Here is an 18,914-nt window from a genome sequence, read left to right as displayed (position 1 = left end):
TAACAAGCTTTACTTGGAGGTAAGAGCGGACAATGACCTACGGACAGCACAACACCAAAGTATTGTATGTATTTTTAACCACTACAGGACTCAAGTCCCAGCCAGAGAAGACAGTGAAAACGGGCCACCAATCAAGGCGGATATATTCTGGTATTCTGATGGCTCAAAAACTCAAGAAGGAGTAGTAGCCGGAATATATGAACCCAGGACGAAAAGGAAAATCTCTATTCCAATGGGTAAGCTAGCGACAGTGTTCCAATCAATTGAAATTTACAGCGATAGTTAAGCCGCTATAAAGGCCCTGCAATCTAATGAAATAACATCCAAGTTATTTCTGAACTACCATAAGGCATTAAACGAGATAGCAAGCCCGAACAAAGTTACTCTATCATGGGTACCGGGGCACGGAGGGCATAAAGGTAATGAAGGCGCAGACGACGCACCCCGCGATGGGTCGTCAATGCGCCTGATTTGACCAGAACCCTTTTGTGGGGTGGCCAAACCCGTTGCAAAAACAGCCATCAGGGATTGGATGGACCGAGAATCTCGACGATGGTGGAGGGACATGCCGGGGCAAAGACAGGTCAAGGAATTCCTAAGGGGCCCATCGGCCAATTTTACAGCGGACCTACTAAGCTACAATAGTAAAGCCGTAAGAATAATGGTAGGTCTGCTGACGGGCCACTGCAGGCTTAAGAGGCATCTAAGCCTGATAGAAGTGGAAGAAAACACAGAATGTAGATTCTGTCAGGAAGAGGAGGAAACAGCCGCAAACGTACTGTGCCACTGCGAAGGCCTAGCGAGAGTGCGTTTCCATCTGCTGGGCGATACCAAACCAGAGGCAAAGAGCTATACGAAGCAGTCATTATCGATGTTGTGGAGTCTGGTTAAAAAGACGAACCTGGATAAAGCTCTATAGCTATGGAGAGAGTCATAATAGATCTTCTGGGTCCCAGTGATGGACAGGCTGATTGCTTACTGAAAAACAAAGATAAAGGTGGTAACCTGGATCTCCCACATTTCATAGTAAGTGTTTTTCGGCAAAATATTTTTTTTCTGAAACCATGCAGTACGCCGTAATAGCAAATGCCCTTATCACGTCTATACTGACTTTTTCAAATATCTCGAGCAGCGTACGCGGTAGACAAAAACCGTAAAGTCGAAAATTGTATTTTTTCATTTAAGGCTAATAATTTAATCTCGAAACGAACAATTTTTACAGTCTCTTATATTTTGTTCTATTACTAAAGCTCGCTGTATATGCCTAAACAAAATTCGAAAATTCTTAAAAAATAGTTTGCTTAATTCGATTGCATGCAACCTGAAGCACGGAATATCCGGAACACCTTTAGAAGCACTAATAACAATAATCCTCCCCTGCTTTGTGTGCGGTTAGAATTTTGGAACGACACTCATTATCTAATTCGTAACGTTTTCTGCTTTTACTTATTTTATTTATATCTAAAAATGAATTGATGAATAAATAGAATAATTCTATATTCTATTGTTTTGAAAACAAATAGGATTAAAAATAAAAGACGTTTTTCTTTGCCTTGCCTTCTCAACATAAGATTAATGGACTTGCTTCGCTTTTATATTTGAAATAGTATTTTTATTTTTTCCTTTTTTTCCATGCTGTACTCAATTCATTGCGTTTTTTCTTTTAATTTTTCCGCTTTCTTCTGTATCGTTAACTAAGCTTTGCACATTATTAGTGCAATTCTTAAGACGACACTGTTTTGGGTTCAACATGTTTGCGCCTCAAAGAGCAAATAAATAAATAAATAAATAAATAGTAAATAAAACAAAAGTAAATCATGTTTGGTTAGTTTACTGCAGTTTGGCGAATACAGTTCAATAAGAATTTAAATTCCGTGTTCTTCCTTTATGAAACAGTCCACAGCACTTTTGATAGTGTCCATTATTTCGCTCTTCTGGACGAGACACTTTCGCATAATGGCGGCTATTCTGGGCATGTTCGGGGCGTTGATTACATCTTTAAGCTCCTCTTCGAAATTGTCTAGGTTAACGGTGCCGTCTTCGGTCATAATTTTAGCTTTCTTCGCGGCGCAAAACAAATGTTCGTAGAAAGCGTCATCGTCGGGTATTTGACCGTCCAGGGCAGCGACGAAAGCTTCTTCGTCTACACCGTGTACGTCTAAACACTCCGAATGGAAATCTATAATCTTACGTCGCTGCTCGTCCGCTATGACCTAACGGAAACAACCAAATGGATGATTTGCAAATTAACTTGTTCTATGGCGTCCCTCCATATAGCCATTAGAGATGTAGACAACCTGCTTATAAAGCCGCCAAGAAAAAAAATTACCCTAATAGCTAAATCAGTCACCCACTCAATATTTCATTTTTTTAAAATTCCTTTTATATTAATAAGCGCTGTCCCAAGTCGAATTTCGGTAAACGGAATCTCATTTATAGTACAGAATTTTATGGTTAAAATAGCAGATTAAAAAAAACCGTATCGTACGTTAGGATTTTGATTAATTTGAATTTCGAATTCTCAAGACGTATTTAAGTTATGTCACCAAAATTTGCATAAGCAATGTTTTACACTTCAATTTTAAAAGAAAATCTTCCCGCTTAATGCGGGGTGACCAAAAATATATTCTAATCTAATAGGAGCTTTAAGCTTTCAACTATTCCCACTTATCACATAACATTATTTAACTTACCAGAGGATGCCAATTTTAACTAGTCATTACGGTTTCCTAAATTCTTTATTTCCTTGCTACATCTGATGCTCTGTGATATTAAGATATGTCAGAAAATTAAATGAAGCTGTCAATTTGGTCTAGCTTTCATTTAAAATTAAAAAATTAAAATTACATTTTATAGCTACATTGTTCACTTTCTCTCATTCTTTATATTTTTCGACTTTTTGCAATGGTTAAATTTATTATTATTAGATGTTAACAATTTTAAAAATGAATATAATGCAACAATCAGGTACTCCAAATAACACCATTGATAACAATAAACACGCCTAAGGTTTTTCCAAGTTTTCTTATACTTTCAAAGCAATTTACCTTCCAGGCTATAACGACAATTAACCCATTAAAAGTAAGAAAAATCAAGGATGACCCATTACTAAAGCCTCAAACCTCTAAGACGCTTTTTCCATGAACATATGTGCTAAATTGATTTGTTTTCTAGATACCGAGTGTCAAAGTTTTAATAAAAATCTGATTTTCATTAATTATTCAAAAGCCTTTTCTACGAATTTGATTAAAAAAAAAGTGTTAACTAAAGAGGCGTCACAGACAGTAATATCTAACTGCTAGTTAGGAAAAATCATTGCGCACCACTGCTTTTTTGAATGTTTATTTTTTTTTTAAATTAGTCAATTTAAGAAACATTTTTTTTATATCTTCAAGTTTTTTCGTAACCTGCTTTCTTTTGGAGAGGAAAAATAAAAATTGTTTCACTGCATGTCCCTGGAGATTAAAAATCATCCGAGCAAAAATCTTTTTACTCAATATGTGCACCATGCTAAGACAAATAAAAATAATTAAAATAAATAAAGAAAATAAATTTGATTACTCTCTGTGGCGCCACTGGGATTAACACTTTTATTTTAAGTACGTTAAACGGGGTCCTTTATTACTGTAAATTAAAAACGTTTTTGAATAATTAATAAAAAACAAAGTTTAAATGAACACTTTACATATACGGGGTCTCAGAAAAACAAATTAAGTTAGGACATATAGGAAAAACTCTTATTTTTACCTGAAAAACTGATCCTAAACATTTGACGGGTTAACTCCGGATAATCCTATATAATAACCATCCCACTTTCAACAATAAAGAAAAGCATCGTCAATTTAGCAAGAAAGAGGACCATTTGGTCCTCAATCAAAAGCAACTGAATTTCCAATTAGATTAGAATAATTTCTTTTTGGGAGAAAGTCTTATTTTTCATGAGCAAGCCATCTTAAACTTTTGACGGTTTAACTCTGGAGACGTCATCAATTTATCAATTTGATACTTATTCAAAAAGTATATATACTTGAACTGCATTTCCAATTAGATAAGAATATCTTTTTTTGGGAAAAAGTCTTATTCTCACATGAGAAACCGATTTTAACGGTTTGACCCTGGAGAATCCTAAATAATAACCATTCAATGTTCGATACATTAATTTAGTAAAAAATTTTGTAAAAAAAAAACCATTTGGTACTTAACCTAAAAGCATATATGCTTGAACTCCATTTCAAATTAGTTTAGACTTTTTTTTTTTTTGGGAAAACGACTTATTTTTACATGAGAAACCGACCTCAAACGGTTGACGGTTTAAGTCTGGATACATCATCAATTTATCAATTTCATACTTAATCAAAAAGTATATATACTTGAACTGCATTTCCAATTAGATTAGATTAGAAGTGTTTTATAATCGAGATGTAAGATTTGGTTTGTTATTACCATTAATTGCAAAACTATATCACATGAAAAAATTTAAATTATTTAAGAAAATCTAAGGTTAAGGCATCATAAACCATATTAAAAAATTACCACAAATTTTGATACTTGGAATGAGGAATTTCCTCTGTAAATAAATAAAAAAAAATTGTGATGGGATTCAAGCCATTATCCAAATATGTTCGATAGGGGACCGCCAATTCAATAGAAAAAAAATGTTTCAATAACTTTCTTATCCAAAAAAACAATTTTAAATAATATTAAAAAAGAATCAGAGAAGGATTGTTTTCTACAAACAGTACAATTTAAGAATACGATTTCATCCCCGCATTAACTATTTGCGAAAACTAATACTTACGCCATGAAACGCAAGGAACGCAGAAGCCAGAACCACGCAGACAACTTTGAAACTCGCCATTCTCAGTTTTTGAGTGCGAAAAAATCAACTGGACAGGACGCGTCCGGTGGGTTTGTTTTATTGTTAATCAGCTAAGCGGTAATTATAAATCGAACGTACTTAATACATGTATTTAAAGATTTTCCGTGAACCGGAGGACGTTAACTAGAGTTTAATTATCTACGTATCGGTAGACGTCTGTACCAAAGGAAACGGCATTTCTTTGATCGCATATGATTTAAACGTCACTTCAATAGGATTTAATGAACAGGAAATTCATAGTTTAAATGAAAACATTCGGAATGATAGATCCTGTTTTTCTCTGTATTGCATTCATGTTACACCCGCGTGTCCAGAAACGCAAGTAATATTAAATAGAATGCTACTAAACGATAGCAAAATTTGAAGAGGCTTATTTTCGTGGAATCAAATAAAATTGGTTCACTAAAATACGATACAGCGCCGTATTTAACGAGTTTGGAGTGATACATAGAGGAGATATAATAAGAAATTTTCAAAGTAGGGTGTAGTAGATACCAATTTCTACAAGTCAAGCAACGAGAATATTATATGTACAGGGTGAGTCAACGAGAGAGTATCATTGGTTTCAAAAGTTCCAAAATACGAAAAAAATGAAGATTGTTAGGATGTACAATTTAAAATTGATTTGGAGTATACAGGGTATACAGTTTTTCCAATATCCTAATTTTTCTAAAATTCATATTATTGGATAATTTTAAATTAATGTGATACAAAAAATGCGTTTTCAATTTTTTTTCGAATTTAAAATTTGGTTATTATTTTCACCAAAATTGCTAATAACTGTCTGTTGCTTGATCTAGGTCTCCAGCGCAGTTCTTTCTCCTGTTCTTTTTTAATCTAATATTTTTGATCGCAAAGTATTTAAAATAGGTATATTTATATAGCTATACTTAATAAAATCTGGAGGTTTTTGTAAGATATTTCAGAAAAATTATTAATATATATGGTTTGCCATTTAAGAGAATCGAGATTTTTCAATTTAAATGAGGCATATATATTCCTTTATTTTAAATACACTGTCGCATCTAATTCAAATCCCGTTGCATACACTTTTTACTATCTTCAAAAGTAATAGCGCCATGGTAATTTCTCTTATTTTATTATGTATTTATTATTTTAGAAAAATTGAAATATTGGAAACGTTATAAGCTTTAGGTACCTAATATTATTAATAAAAAAGTTCAAGAATTTCAAAACGAATTTTAAATCAAAATTTAAAAATAAGGTGTTTTAAGAAAATGTATGATTTATTCGCAGTTTTCTGAGCCACCCTGTATTCTTTAAAATAATTTTAAATTGCACACCCTAACAATGTTTACAACTTTTGTATTTACCATTTTCTCACAATTTTTGAAGCCAATGAGATAATGAACTTTAGTCTCTCGTTGACTCACCCTGTATAGTGTGGTCATTTCAGTGTGCAACATATGGATTTTTTTTTACAAGCTGCTCAACTAAATACTAATATTTTCAAAAGTTTTTGCATTAGGTATTAGGTGCAATTAAAATGTTTACAAATCACACAGCACACAGGGTAAGGCAAAAAATAACAAAATTGCACAAGGGTAAAGTCCGCTTATATCAAAAACTGAGCAAAAGTTGTTTAGAATTAAGAGCTCTGCTTTAATATCAAAACAGGGCCTACTAAGAACGTTTGAAAAATATTAATTATAGTACAGTCGCAAATTATTCAAAACCAATTCAATTCCGCAAATTTTTGTTTTGTTTTATGAAATTATCTAAGATTTTTATTTTTTAGTTAATCAAAAATGTTGTGTTTGCTGCAACGATATTTAATGACACTTAAAAATTTAATAAAAATTAGATTAAAGTAGCCAAAGCATTGCAAATTATATCGTCACTTAAACAGGGTAATTTTTATTTTAAATTTCTGATAGAAAACCGTAGGTACAATTAATTGACAGATATAAAAATCCTACTAAAATAATCAGGGATATCCATGATATAAGGATATGAGACTTTGAAATAAACATTATGACAGGCGACATTGATTGTTATTGTCAAATAATAATTACTTGATCATTAAGAAATTGTACTACACATGCCTCTTCTAAAACATTATCTGAGGAATCAGAGTCAATTTTTGATATGTGGGGAATATTATACACTCGCGCGTGAAATAGCTGACATCTTCAACGGACCACAACCAGATCAAGAAATTTTAACTTATTTAAAACAGGCAGGATCTTTAGAGTCTCAAACAAATCAATCAATCTATATGTAATTAAAAAAAATCATTAAAAGTACTTCAAAGAATTACCAACCACAGAAGATCCACCCAAGGCAGTTCGGATTATATGAATTAAACAAAAAAACTCTGCTGAGAATACTCTCAAAAAAATATCACTCCTATAAACCAAAATTGACTTGCACATTTCACCAAGGGGTTCAATGACAAATTAAAAATCTCTTGTTAAAATTGTAGGTGGTCCGATGACAGGACAAGAGAGAGGGTGCATCTACCAAGTGCCTTCTGAAGGCTGTTGAAAGATTAAATGCAAAAAACACACACGGAAGGACTGGTATAGCAGAGTATGTTTGGTCGAACAACAAGAAATAGAGAAAGAGAGAGAGATAGAAGGGGTGCGTCTATGAAGTATCTTATGAATGGGTCATGAAGAATAATGATTCCTTTTTTAAGAGGTACGTCAGAAAAGATCCCGCGAATGGAGAAAAAATATATAATCAAAACAACCTTTAAGTTAGAAGTGCCATGAGCAAAACCATGCACAGGACAAGAGAGAGAGAGAGAGAGAGTACATCTACTAAGTGCCTTCTGTAGAGTGTGGAAAGATCAAAGGTCCTCTGAGTACACGACTTGAGGAATGCAAGAAACGCACACGGAAGGTCTGGGATAGCAGAGTATGTTTGGTCGAACAACAAGAAATAGAGAAAGAGAGAGAGGGGGTGCATCTATCAAGTATCTTGTGAATGCGTTGGGTTGACCAAACGTCGTCTCGTGTACAACTCGAAGAAATATACACGGAAATGTGAAATAATGACTTATGGAACAGCAAGCCGTGTCACTGGAAGAAGAGCAAATTTAAAGGTGCTCTCTTTATACCACGTTTTCACCGACCGAAGCGTAATATATCCAGGATTTTCCAACCATTGGAAGGTTGACCATCCCTGACTACGAGTCAATTCGGCCATGGTTGACCAGCTCAAACTAGTTTTGATTCTGTAAAAATAAGGACAATGGAAATTCGTAGTCCTTGTCAATCGGGAGAAAGCTCTGGATTGGACAGAAAAAACATACTGTTTAGACTCCTGTATGTTTTATTGCATCTCAACGATTTATCACAACGTTACATCTTACAAACCGTGCTCTTCTCGGTAGAAACAATCGACCGAGTTTCTGATGGTTTCCATGATGGAGTCCCTTTGGATGAGGCATTTCCGTATAATGCCGGAAACCCTGGCCATGTTGTGCGGGTCGATGACGTCTTTCATGTTCTCTTCGAACAAGTCTACGGTGACGGTACCGTCGTCGTCCATTACTTTTGCCTTTTTGGCTGCGCAGAATATGTGCTCGTAGAACTTGTCGTCGTCGGGTACGGTTCCTTCCAGGGCTTGCACTAGGACTTCGACCTCGACACCGTGCATGTCCAAACATTCCTGATGCCAGTCGATAACCTTTTTCCTTTGCTTCTCGTCGACCGGGGCGGTACTTACCTAAAATATCCCATCCCAACAACCATCAGAATAATGCAACTTATAGTCCTATCAAGTCAAATGCTACACAAATCATATACCCGTACAATGGCTGCTTTTAAATAATGGCAAGTTTCGAGTTCGAAGACTGCTTTGAATGAGATGCAATAACGTTCTCTAATTTATATTTGGGAACATGGCGCAATACAGCAATTTTTCAAAATGTTTAACTTTTTTTACAATAATATTGGTCTTATTTTCATTCAAAACCAAGGACTGAGAGGTAGATCTGCTTGTCACTAGAAAATGATGACTTGAGTAATGTAGTGTTATAAAAAATCGTCAAGTACAAAATAAACGCGTTTTTTTAGATAAAGATCAAACGTATGGAAAGCTTCACTGACGTTAAAAATTTGCGTGAAAAGTTACTTAAATATATGTATATAATTTCGAGAACCTTTGATAAAGTAAGTAAAATACTGATAGGATGAATACTGAACTGCTTGGGATTCTTTTTTTTTCGGGAATAGGAGCTAATATTGGGTAATAATAGCTGGAAAAGCGAGTGCAACCATTATGGAGAGTTCTTCAAATTAAAAAAAAAGCCGGGAGAATTTCTGTAAAACCGAAATATTATAATATAAAGAAATTGTATTTTTGTTCATGATAAGCTTATACTGGGTGTGTGGAAATAATGTTCGAACAAATTTAGGCAGAGGATATTCTATATGAAAGTCTGGAAATAGATGGTTTTCAAACTCTAGGGTGTCAAACTATTAACAAATATTTACTGGACTTTAGTTAATGCACATTAAAGATAACGAAAAACCGATTTTTTTGGCAGTTAGTGAAATGAATTAAATTGGTTTAGATGTTTTTTTTTTCAAAAATATAGCAAAATACTTGAAAAAATCGATAGAAAAAAAGTTCAAAAGCCTTCATAATTTTAATATAGTTTATCCTAAAGAACCCTATCAAATTTCAAAAAAATCGGTATAGGAATATTTAAAATATTTATTTAAAACCAATATATATCAGCGTTCGTATGAAAAAAACATCTTATTTTTTCATTTAGAACAATCTCTTAAATTTTTGGAACGTTGTTTGCTAGTGCAATAAATGTTTTAAACCGAATTCAAATATATATTAATTTGAATGCGCTTTCTTCAAAAGGATTTTGAAAAGTTAGATTATTATAAATTTTATTTTTTACAAATTTTATATAAAGCGGTTTGATCACCAAATAACAATGTGTAAATAGTATCTGTCAGAATATACAGGTAAATAAATATATAAATAAATAAACGAGGTCACCACAATTGTCTGATTTATGCAAATGAACAAGAGAAAGACAACAATAACTAGTAATCTTTTTCTATTGCCCCCCTTTGAGATCGAGTTAACAAGAAACAAAAATTGGGGGTTGTTTTGAGCGGTGATTATCAGCAAAACTAAAAAAAATTGATTCGGGCAAAGATTTTGGTGTATGAAGGTCCATTTTCCCTTCACTTCATATCAATGGATTTTTGTAAAAGTTTTTACAATTGCGAAGATTTTATTATACAGATTTCTTGTGTGCACTTGAACCAGAAAAATATTTTTCACAAATTGAAATATGGATATACAGTGTGTATATCTAAGATAAGAACGTACACTTTAAATTAAGTGAGTTCCTTTTAAGTCATTTGTTTATTATATTAAAATGTGACGTGATCTACTATACCATAACATTGAAATTGAAATTAAGAAATAATAATTAATTTTATCGTGGGCTATATTTGAAGCTCGATATCAATAATAATAAAAAAGACTTTGGTTGGGACCGGGCGATGGTATATAAAGGCTCATATTCTCCGCAATGGCTGGGTTTTTGTAAAAGTTTTTTTTTAATTGCGAAGTTTTCTTTATCTAGGTTGCTTGTGAGAACTTAAACCAGATGCGCGCATAGAAAAATATATTTCACAACTTAAAATCTGGTCTACGATAAAAGAGATACGAAGACGGTAAAATTTGATAAAAGTCGCAATATTTAAAGTTTAAGTTAAGTAAGTTCCTTTTAAATAATTTGTTTATTGCATTGAAATGTGAAATGTGTTCTACTTATTTAGCTACCATTTCATCTTTTGTTGTGAAATTGTAGTAAAAGCCTTTTTTAATTAACTGAGCAAAAAATATTTTTTTTGGGGCCCGACCTCAGTAATAATAAAAAGGACTTTGTTTGAGACCGAGGCCACTTGGTACGAAAGCTCATCGCTGGGTTTTTGTAAAGATTTTTTTGAATTAATTATTGTTGAGTAAAAAATTAGAAAAAAGAGATGTAAATCTAATTAGATAGTTACTTTTAATAAATTATTATTTTAATTGTTAACTCGAGAACTTTTTTTAATTAATGGTCAGCACTAAGAAGCTAGTACCAACAGAACGATCAATGTAGAAGTTTCGTTTCACAAATTGATGAAATTGGACCAATCACGGGGTCGACAAAAAACGAGCGACATGAAAATTCCTTTTTATTGGGTCTCGCCATTTTCTCGTGATTTTTTTTCTCTCCGTCCCTAATCTGCACGTAATTTGTTTCTTTTCTACGGCTTCAATGAACTCGCACGGAAACAAGAAAATTACGTTCGTCTTTTAGTTGCCGAAGTCCGTCGGGACCGAAAATTTCGAATTTAATAAAAAGTTTTCTCATCCACTTTGCCGTGCAGAGAGTAATTGGGGGATACTAAAACAATTAAAGTAGAATCCGACCGAAAATATTTCGTAGAAAATTAACGAGGCGGAAAAACTTTCGCTACCCGAGAAAAATATATATATACATATACACGGTCACAACTTACGGTGACAACCACGAACAAAACACAGAACACTGAAACCAATTTCCCGGCCATCATGAACTTGAGTTAATGTTCTGCGAGTACCGAAAATGGGACGACTGAGGAAGATTTCAGGAAAAAGTTGAGTTTTTATCTGAAATCTCGTTTCCTTTTGCGGGTAGGACGGGATTTAACTAATTGTCGATGTAGAACGTTTAAGGGGGAATCATCAATAATTATCGACAGGCAATCGATGATAATGCATACATCAGTTTAATAAACGTTTAGTACGCTAGCATTAGGAACGTATTGTTAAAAAAATAATCTACATGCCATGGTTTGATACGTGAGGTAGGAAAAGGTACCATCATGGTACGTGGGAAGTGACCAATATCGCTAGATCACCAGATAACGATGTGTAAATAGTATCGTCAAGTACACATATATAAATAATTTATGCAAATGATCAAGACATCATCATTATCATCATATCATATCATTAAATTAGCCCAAACCCTCAGAACAATGGTGTTTTCTATAACAGGTTCGACATGTTTGACATAATTTAGTAAAATAAAAAAAAATGGAATGAAAGAAATTACTAATTATTATTACTAATTACGAATTACGAATATAACTACGAAAGTGAAGTAGCGACACTTGAAGCAGTTCGTACATTACTTTTTGTTTAAAGTATACAGGGTGGCTTCAAAAAGCGGGAAAAAAAATCTTTTTTTTAACACATTACTTTTGATCGTGTTTGAATTCGCTTTAAAATTCTTCGACCTTTTTGTTAATTATAATACATACCTAAACATAATGGTGTTTCCAATATTTTTTAATTTCTTTAAAAAAATACTAGTTGCAAAATATTTGATATTAGCGTTATTCGATTAGGATGCAAAATACATATGCAGCGGAATTCAAAATAAGCAAATATATTAGGATCCATTTAAATTGAAAAATCTCATTTTTTCTAGAGGAGTTTGGGAATTTTTAAATATTCATTACATTACATCAGTAGAGATGCATTATAATTAACAAAAAAGTTGAAAAATTATGAAAGGAATTCAAAACACAATCAAAAATAGGGTGTTTATAATTATAAATTTTGCGTTTCGCATTTTCTCATAAATTCGAAACCAAGAGATAATAAACTTTTAGTAGTATTTAGTAGTATTTGTACTTCTTGTTTTTCTGTTTAAATAACATAAATTTGGTTTTACGAACATCGAACTCTAAGTTATTAAACAATAACCAATTGGTGTACAGCTTCATATCAGCATGCACAATGTTGTCGATATGTTTTACATTGCCAAAACTATACGCAAGTATTTGAGAACCAAACCAACGTTTTTCAGACTAAGCATATATAGGGAGTAAAATAGTGGGCCTAGAACCGAGCCTTGTGGCACCCCAACATTACAACCCTCCGTACGACCGATGTTTGTACCTTTTCTTACATACTGTACTCTATCAGACAAATAAGAAACTAACCATATCAAAAGCCTTTTTAACATTTGTAACCCCTGATATTAGTAAGCTATCTAGTTCTCTGATTCAGTTGCAACATTATTTGCAAAATCGACGAAGGCGCTTTGGGTACCACTGTCTTTAATAAACTCATACTGAAATTCATCGAAACCGTCAAAAACAAAGCTTCTGAAAATAGCATAATATTTACAAGTGCAGATAAAGGGAAGACAGTCGTAGCCATCGATCTCCCAGAATATATTTCAAGAACCAACAATTTTCTTAAACGAGAACTTTTTCAATGTATCAAACACAATCCTACCGAGTTATAATAAAGTCAAGTCAAGGAAGTAATTACTAACTCCACACTATTTAGTGACAAAGACAAGCATTTATTAACAATTATGAATCCACAACTGCCGAAATAATATTCTTTAGTTAAGTTATATAAACAAAATATGCCCATTAGACCAGTCGTGTCTTATGTAACAACTAGAGCAGTTAAAATTTTAACAAAATTAGTAAATATTTTAAAGTTCCACACAGATTGTAAACCAAAATTTGCAACAAAAAATCCTTTTGAATAATCAACAAAATTAAAGATATCAAAATCCCTTCTAACGCACCGCTATTGTCTTTTGATGTACAAAACTTATTTCCCAGTATTCCACGTATGGATGTGATAAATTTAGTGGATTTCACCCTCACTCGGAAACAGGTTAACCCGTTGGTGAAACAAGATTTATTAGATTTATTTTAGTATTTTTTATGGACCGTTTTACATCTCTAAGGAAGTTTTGATTATGGGAAACTCACTTACTCCTTTGTTAGCCGAGATTTTTATGGATAATTTGGAAAATATCATACTAGAACATCCTTTAAGTAAAAGTTTTTTATGGTGGTATAGATACGTGGATGATGTTTTTGCTTGCTTAATACATAAAAATAACTCTATCAATTTTTTAGACTTAACTTTTACGAAAACGCAAAACAAATTAGATTTTTCCATTTACCATAAACCTTCACACACGCACACAGTCATACATAGCAACTCAAACCACCGTAATAAACACAAAATGGCTGCTTTTGACTCTTTTATACGCAGACTCCTTAATACGCCACTCTCAACAGAAAATTACAAAGAACTTAACATCATTAAACAAATTGCACTGAACAACGGCTACAATCCGTCAATTATCGACAAAATTATAAATAAAAAACATATCCAGACAGCAGTATACTCTATTTATCCGAAACCTAATACAGAATACGAACAATTTAAAACAATTACATATATAGGACAACCCAATGAAAAAGTTTCAAAACATTTGTCAAAATGTGGTTTAAAAATAGCTAACCACAAAATAGGAAAATTTTTAAAAAACAATAGAACGAAGTGTCCAAAATCTCAAAAATCAAGAAACGCATTAACGAATATAAAAGACCGTTTAAAAACAATAGCCTAGATTCTAATTATGCTACAGACTTAAACATAGGAAAACACATTTTTGACGACAATTTTGATATTTTTCATACAGCTATAAAATGTAGAAAATTAAATTTATGTATTACTTAACGATCAATTAGATTTAAATACATAAAAACATACCAAACATCTTACGAATAAGGAAATCTTTTTACTTACATTTTTAATACAAAATAATTTTTACCACATTCCATTTTATTTATTTTTTTTTAAATATGATTAAATATAAATTAATAATATATAATAATAATAAACTGAAAAATATGTATTTAAAACTTCATTAGTACCAAAATATTTATATTTCAATTTTAATTTTCTTTTACCAAAACAAATTAATTATACATAAAAACATTATATTCAACAGTTTAGTCACGAGCGGAGCGCAGCGGAGCGAGTGTCTAAAAAAACATACCAAAAATCTTACAAATAAGGAAATCTTTTTACTTACATTTTTAATACAAAATAATTTTTGCCCACATTTCATTTTATTTATTTTTTTTAAATATAATTAAATATAAATTAATAATATATAATAATAATAAACTCAAAAATATGTATTTAAAACTTCATTAGTACCAAAAAATTTTTATTTCAATTTTAATTTTCTTTACCAGAACAAATTAATTATATATAAAAACATTATATTGAACAGTTTAGTCCCGAGCGGAGCGCAGCGGAGCGAGTGTCTAAAAAAACATACCAAACATCTTACGAATAAGGAAATCTTTTTACTTACATTTTTAACACAAAATAATTTTTGCCACATTTCATTTTATTTATTTTTTTTTTAATATAATTAGATATAAATTAATAATATATAATAATAATAAACTCAAAAATATGTATTTCAAACTTCATTAGTACCAAAAAATTTTTATTTAATTTTTAATTTTCTTTTACCAAAACAAATTAATTATATATAAAAACATTATATTCAAAAGTTTAGTCACGAGCGGAGCGCAGCGGAGCGAGTGTCTAAAAAAACATATGGTTAAAATATATTTAATTAACGTATATTTCCATTTACATCTCATTTTCAGTTTTATTTAATTTCATTAAATATAAATTAATTAAATCTAAAAATATTATTTCAAACAATTTAATCACGACCGGAGCGCAGTAGAGCGAGTATTTAAAAAAAAAAGATAAATTGATTGTTTATATAAAAATATAATTTCTTTGTGAAAACAATCTATTTATGAAAATGTTCTCTCTATGAAGACGGTCCATATACAAAGACGGTCCGTATACGAAGACGGTCCGTATAGCGAGGCGATCTGTATATGGAGGTGGTCTGTATATGGAGGCGGTCTGTATATGGAGGCGGTCCGTATATGGAGGCGGTCTGTATATGGAGGCGGTCTGTACGTTATTAAACTTCAATTCTCATAACAACATAAATTAAGGTTTTATTGTCATTTTTTGGTATATATAGTACCAGAAACAATTGTCATGTGAATAGATATAATTTCGTGAAAATCAAGTAAAAGCCCCCTCAGTTCAATCATCAATTTTCCTATTGTTTACAACTATAGATTCTATAATATCAACATTATTTTTGTTTTTCATTAAACTGTATATATATATATATATATATATATATATATATATATATATATATATATATATATATATATATATATATATATATATATATATATATATATATATATATATATATATATATATATATATATATATATATATATATGTATAAATCGCCATTGTTTTTGAACGTCTTGTATTCCCCGACAAGCATGCGGCTGTCGGGAAGTTTCTTATTGATTAGGTATGCGTATTTTCTCCTTTTTTATTAATTCCAATAACTTCTTCCTCTTTCACTCGCTGCTTTTAGGGAATTGGATAACTTCTACATACTCCGTTTCAGTTTTACATATAATGAGGGAATGTATTGCAACTTAGAATGATGTGATTGTATTTTCTCTTTTCAGACTAAATAATGCTTTAAACTTATTGCGGTCTACACTTTCAACTTCATACACTTCTTTTGATGATTTTACCTTTTCGGTTATGATCAGGCAAAGTATCGTCTTTAATAGGTATATGGGGAACATTTGACGTTTGCTTGCTAACCTATTAAGTAGTCTATAATAGCCCTGGAGTTGCAGGATATTCCACTATCATGATCAGTTTCAATAGTATTTTTAATAAAATATTGATAAACTTAACATCAAAAGGCTCAAACTTATAGTCGTAACTAAAGAAAAAAAAACTATTTGCAGAACTGTGGATCGCCCAAAGTAAACTTGTTATAAGACGTCCTGAAACATTCAACATCCAGCAGTTGATCATTCAGGACAAGATTGAGGGAAGACGAGGCCCAGGAAGAAGATGGACATCTTGGCTGAAAATCTTGCCACAGTGGTTTGGAAAATAAACTAATACGCTGTTTAGGACAGCGGAAAAATAAACTATTGATAGCCAAGATGATTGCTAACATTTGGTAAAAAATGGATATGGCACATCAAGAAGATCTCTTTTATTATAAATTAATTATAAAACAAGCACCAAAAAATAACAATTATTATTTACTACTAAGCATTAGTCTCCATTCATTATTTTTTCATTTAGTTTTCTTAAAATATCTCCATTGTCCACCTTTATTCCACAGATTTTCATATCCCTTTTCTTTTTGAAACATGAACTGGAAGATAAGTCAATTTTCGAATTTTTTGTGTAATTGGTCATTAAAATCGATGGACCGCCCTGTATAAATTGAAAAACAAATTTCGTTTAGCATCACTTCCCATCACTTCCCGCGTGAAATATAAACCGAATTTATTGAAACGGAGCGCGGCCAACACGCACGGTCGGAATGCAAATCCGGCCATCAAAAATCGAAAATAACTTTATCATTTGCGAATAATTTGATAATAATCCGGAATTATTTAAATCGCGCCGGTTTTTGAAACCCGATAAATTTATATCGCGTTTAAACATGGCCGCGCGAAAATTTGCATTTGGTCGAATGCAATTAAAGACCAATATTAGGCGGATTGGGGTTTTATGATCACCGTAAAATGGTGCGTATCGATTGGGATTCGAAGAGTATCACTTAGTAGCAAGTAAGTGGGAGAATATGCTGATAATTCAGGAAATTCAATATTAGTAAGTGCAACATCTCCTTTATACCATAAAAATCGTACTGTCGTCATATTGCAACGAGTATTCAAATATTGTGTGTCAAGTTAAATTATAGTTTATTATTTATTTTAGAACAAAATATTGAATACAAAAGTTATATATAAGGCTAAAAGAGACAATTTAAATTTATTTCCAAATATACAGAGTTGTTGATAATATGCGAGAAGTCAAAGTAATATTTGTTAAAGGAAACACCCCCTATATTATTGCGTTAGTAGATACACGCTTTTGTATTCAAGCACTCAATGTCAGAGGATTTATGACAATTTTTTCGTCAAACATAGAGTGGCCTTTAATTTTATAAAGTAGTACAGTCACTTGTTCTTGTCTTGTCTTGTCATGAAGCTAGTTGGAATCGTTTATACAAGGTGGGTCAAAACGAAAAATTATTTGTTTTCATGAAAAAATAAAATGGAACTCCGTGTACATTTTACATCCATCAATTACACCTATTAATACTCTTCCAATTTAATTAAGCATTTCCTATAAATTAACTTTTTGAGGTATACACATTTTTACTAACAAAACTCCGAAAATTTATTTAATAGGTAAATTTTTAATTTTGTGCAAAGAAATTCTTCCTTTCTTTCCATTAATTCAGAAACTCTGCCTTTCTTAAAACCAAAAATATTGTTGAACTATAAATAATATTTCAGATGTCGTTTAGTGCAAATGTAAGTTGGCCATGTAAATGTAAGTTTGCTATGAAAATATAGGTCTGCCATACAAATGTGACTTGGCCATGCAAATAAATAACACAAGTCTACACTGATTTTGATGTTTGAAAGCCGTTTGCTTATTTATTAATTTTTGGGAGCCCTTTTTTCGATAGACTCCATATTTTTGCTCTATATCTTAAAAATGACATGAATATATTTGTTAGGCATGAATTTTAAATGGATTGATTTTTATGAAATTAAATGTAATTTGGAAAGCCTGTATAATATTATAAAGGGTGATTTGATAAGGGTTTCCACATTAAACTAATAAAAAAGACTCGCCAGAATATAAAAATATGCAAACATTTCTATTTGACATTTTAGATTAGTGTATTACAATTAGGTATGAAAGATGATGCCATTCAAATGAACCCCGCGACCCATGTGTCATGACGTAGTTCGTTTATTGAGATTTCCTATCACTTTTTGACACAATTCAGGTTCTATGCCGGCTATTTCACGTCTAATCTCCTGTTTCAACTCTAGAATAGTGTTTGGTTTATTTCTATACACTCTGCCTTTTAGATAACCCAAAAAAAAAATCTAGGGGAGTAAGATCACATGATCGCGGCGGCCAATTGATATCGCCGTTACGGGAGATAATCCGACCAGGAAACTTGCCCCGCAGCAATTGCATCGTTTCTCTGGATGTGTGACAAGTGGCTCCATCCTGTTGGAACCACAAATCTTCACACCTTCCAACT

The 18,914-nt window shown here is 32.0% G+C and overlaps 3 protein-coding genes across 7 annotated transcripts in view; all 3 read right to left on the bottom strand.

The window, feature by feature from the left end:
- LOC132696523 (inactive dipeptidyl peptidase 10) overlaps nucleotides 1-18,914 on the bottom strand; it is a 227,673-nt gene that overhangs the window by 117,228 nt on the left and 91,531 nt on the right. The gene's annotated exons all lie outside the window — the stretch shown is intronic.
- On the bottom strand, nucleotides 1,816-4,956 carry LOC132696572 (uncharacterized). Its single transcript, XM_060661472.1, has 2 exons — nucleotides 4,799-4,956; nucleotides 1,816-2,213 (listed from the first exon to the last, which is right to left on the bottom strand). The coding sequence occupies exons 1-2, from the start codon at nucleotides 4,856-4,858 to the stop codon at nucleotides 1,866-1,868; spliced, it is 408 nt and encodes a 135-aa protein (XP_060517455.1). The 5' UTR covers nucleotides 4,859-4,956; the 3' UTR covers nucleotides 1,816-1,865.
- Nucleotides 8,162-11,547, bottom strand: LOC132696563 (uncharacterized). The gene is made up of 2 exons (XM_060661460.1): nucleotides 11,392-11,547; nucleotides 8,162-8,575 (listed from the first exon to the last, which is right to left on the bottom strand). Exons 1-2 carry the CDS (start codon nucleotides 11,443-11,445, stop codon nucleotides 8,216-8,218), a joined length of 414 nt encoding a protein of 137 aa, XP_060517443.1. The 5' UTR covers nucleotides 11,446-11,547; the 3' UTR covers nucleotides 8,162-8,215.

This window comes from Cylas formicarius, unplaced genomic scaffold (assembly GCF_029955315.1).
Source record: "Cylas formicarius isolate icCylForm1 unplaced genomic scaffold, icCylForm1.1 PGA_scaffold_10__41_contigs__length_53128322, whole genome shotgun sequence".
NCBI classification, from domain to species: domain Eukaryota; kingdom Metazoa; phylum Arthropoda; class Insecta; order Coleoptera; family Brentidae; genus Cylas; species Cylas formicarius.
The sequence above is the reverse complement of the archived record's forward strand: the minus strand, read 5'-3'. Positions and strand labels throughout refer to the sequence as shown.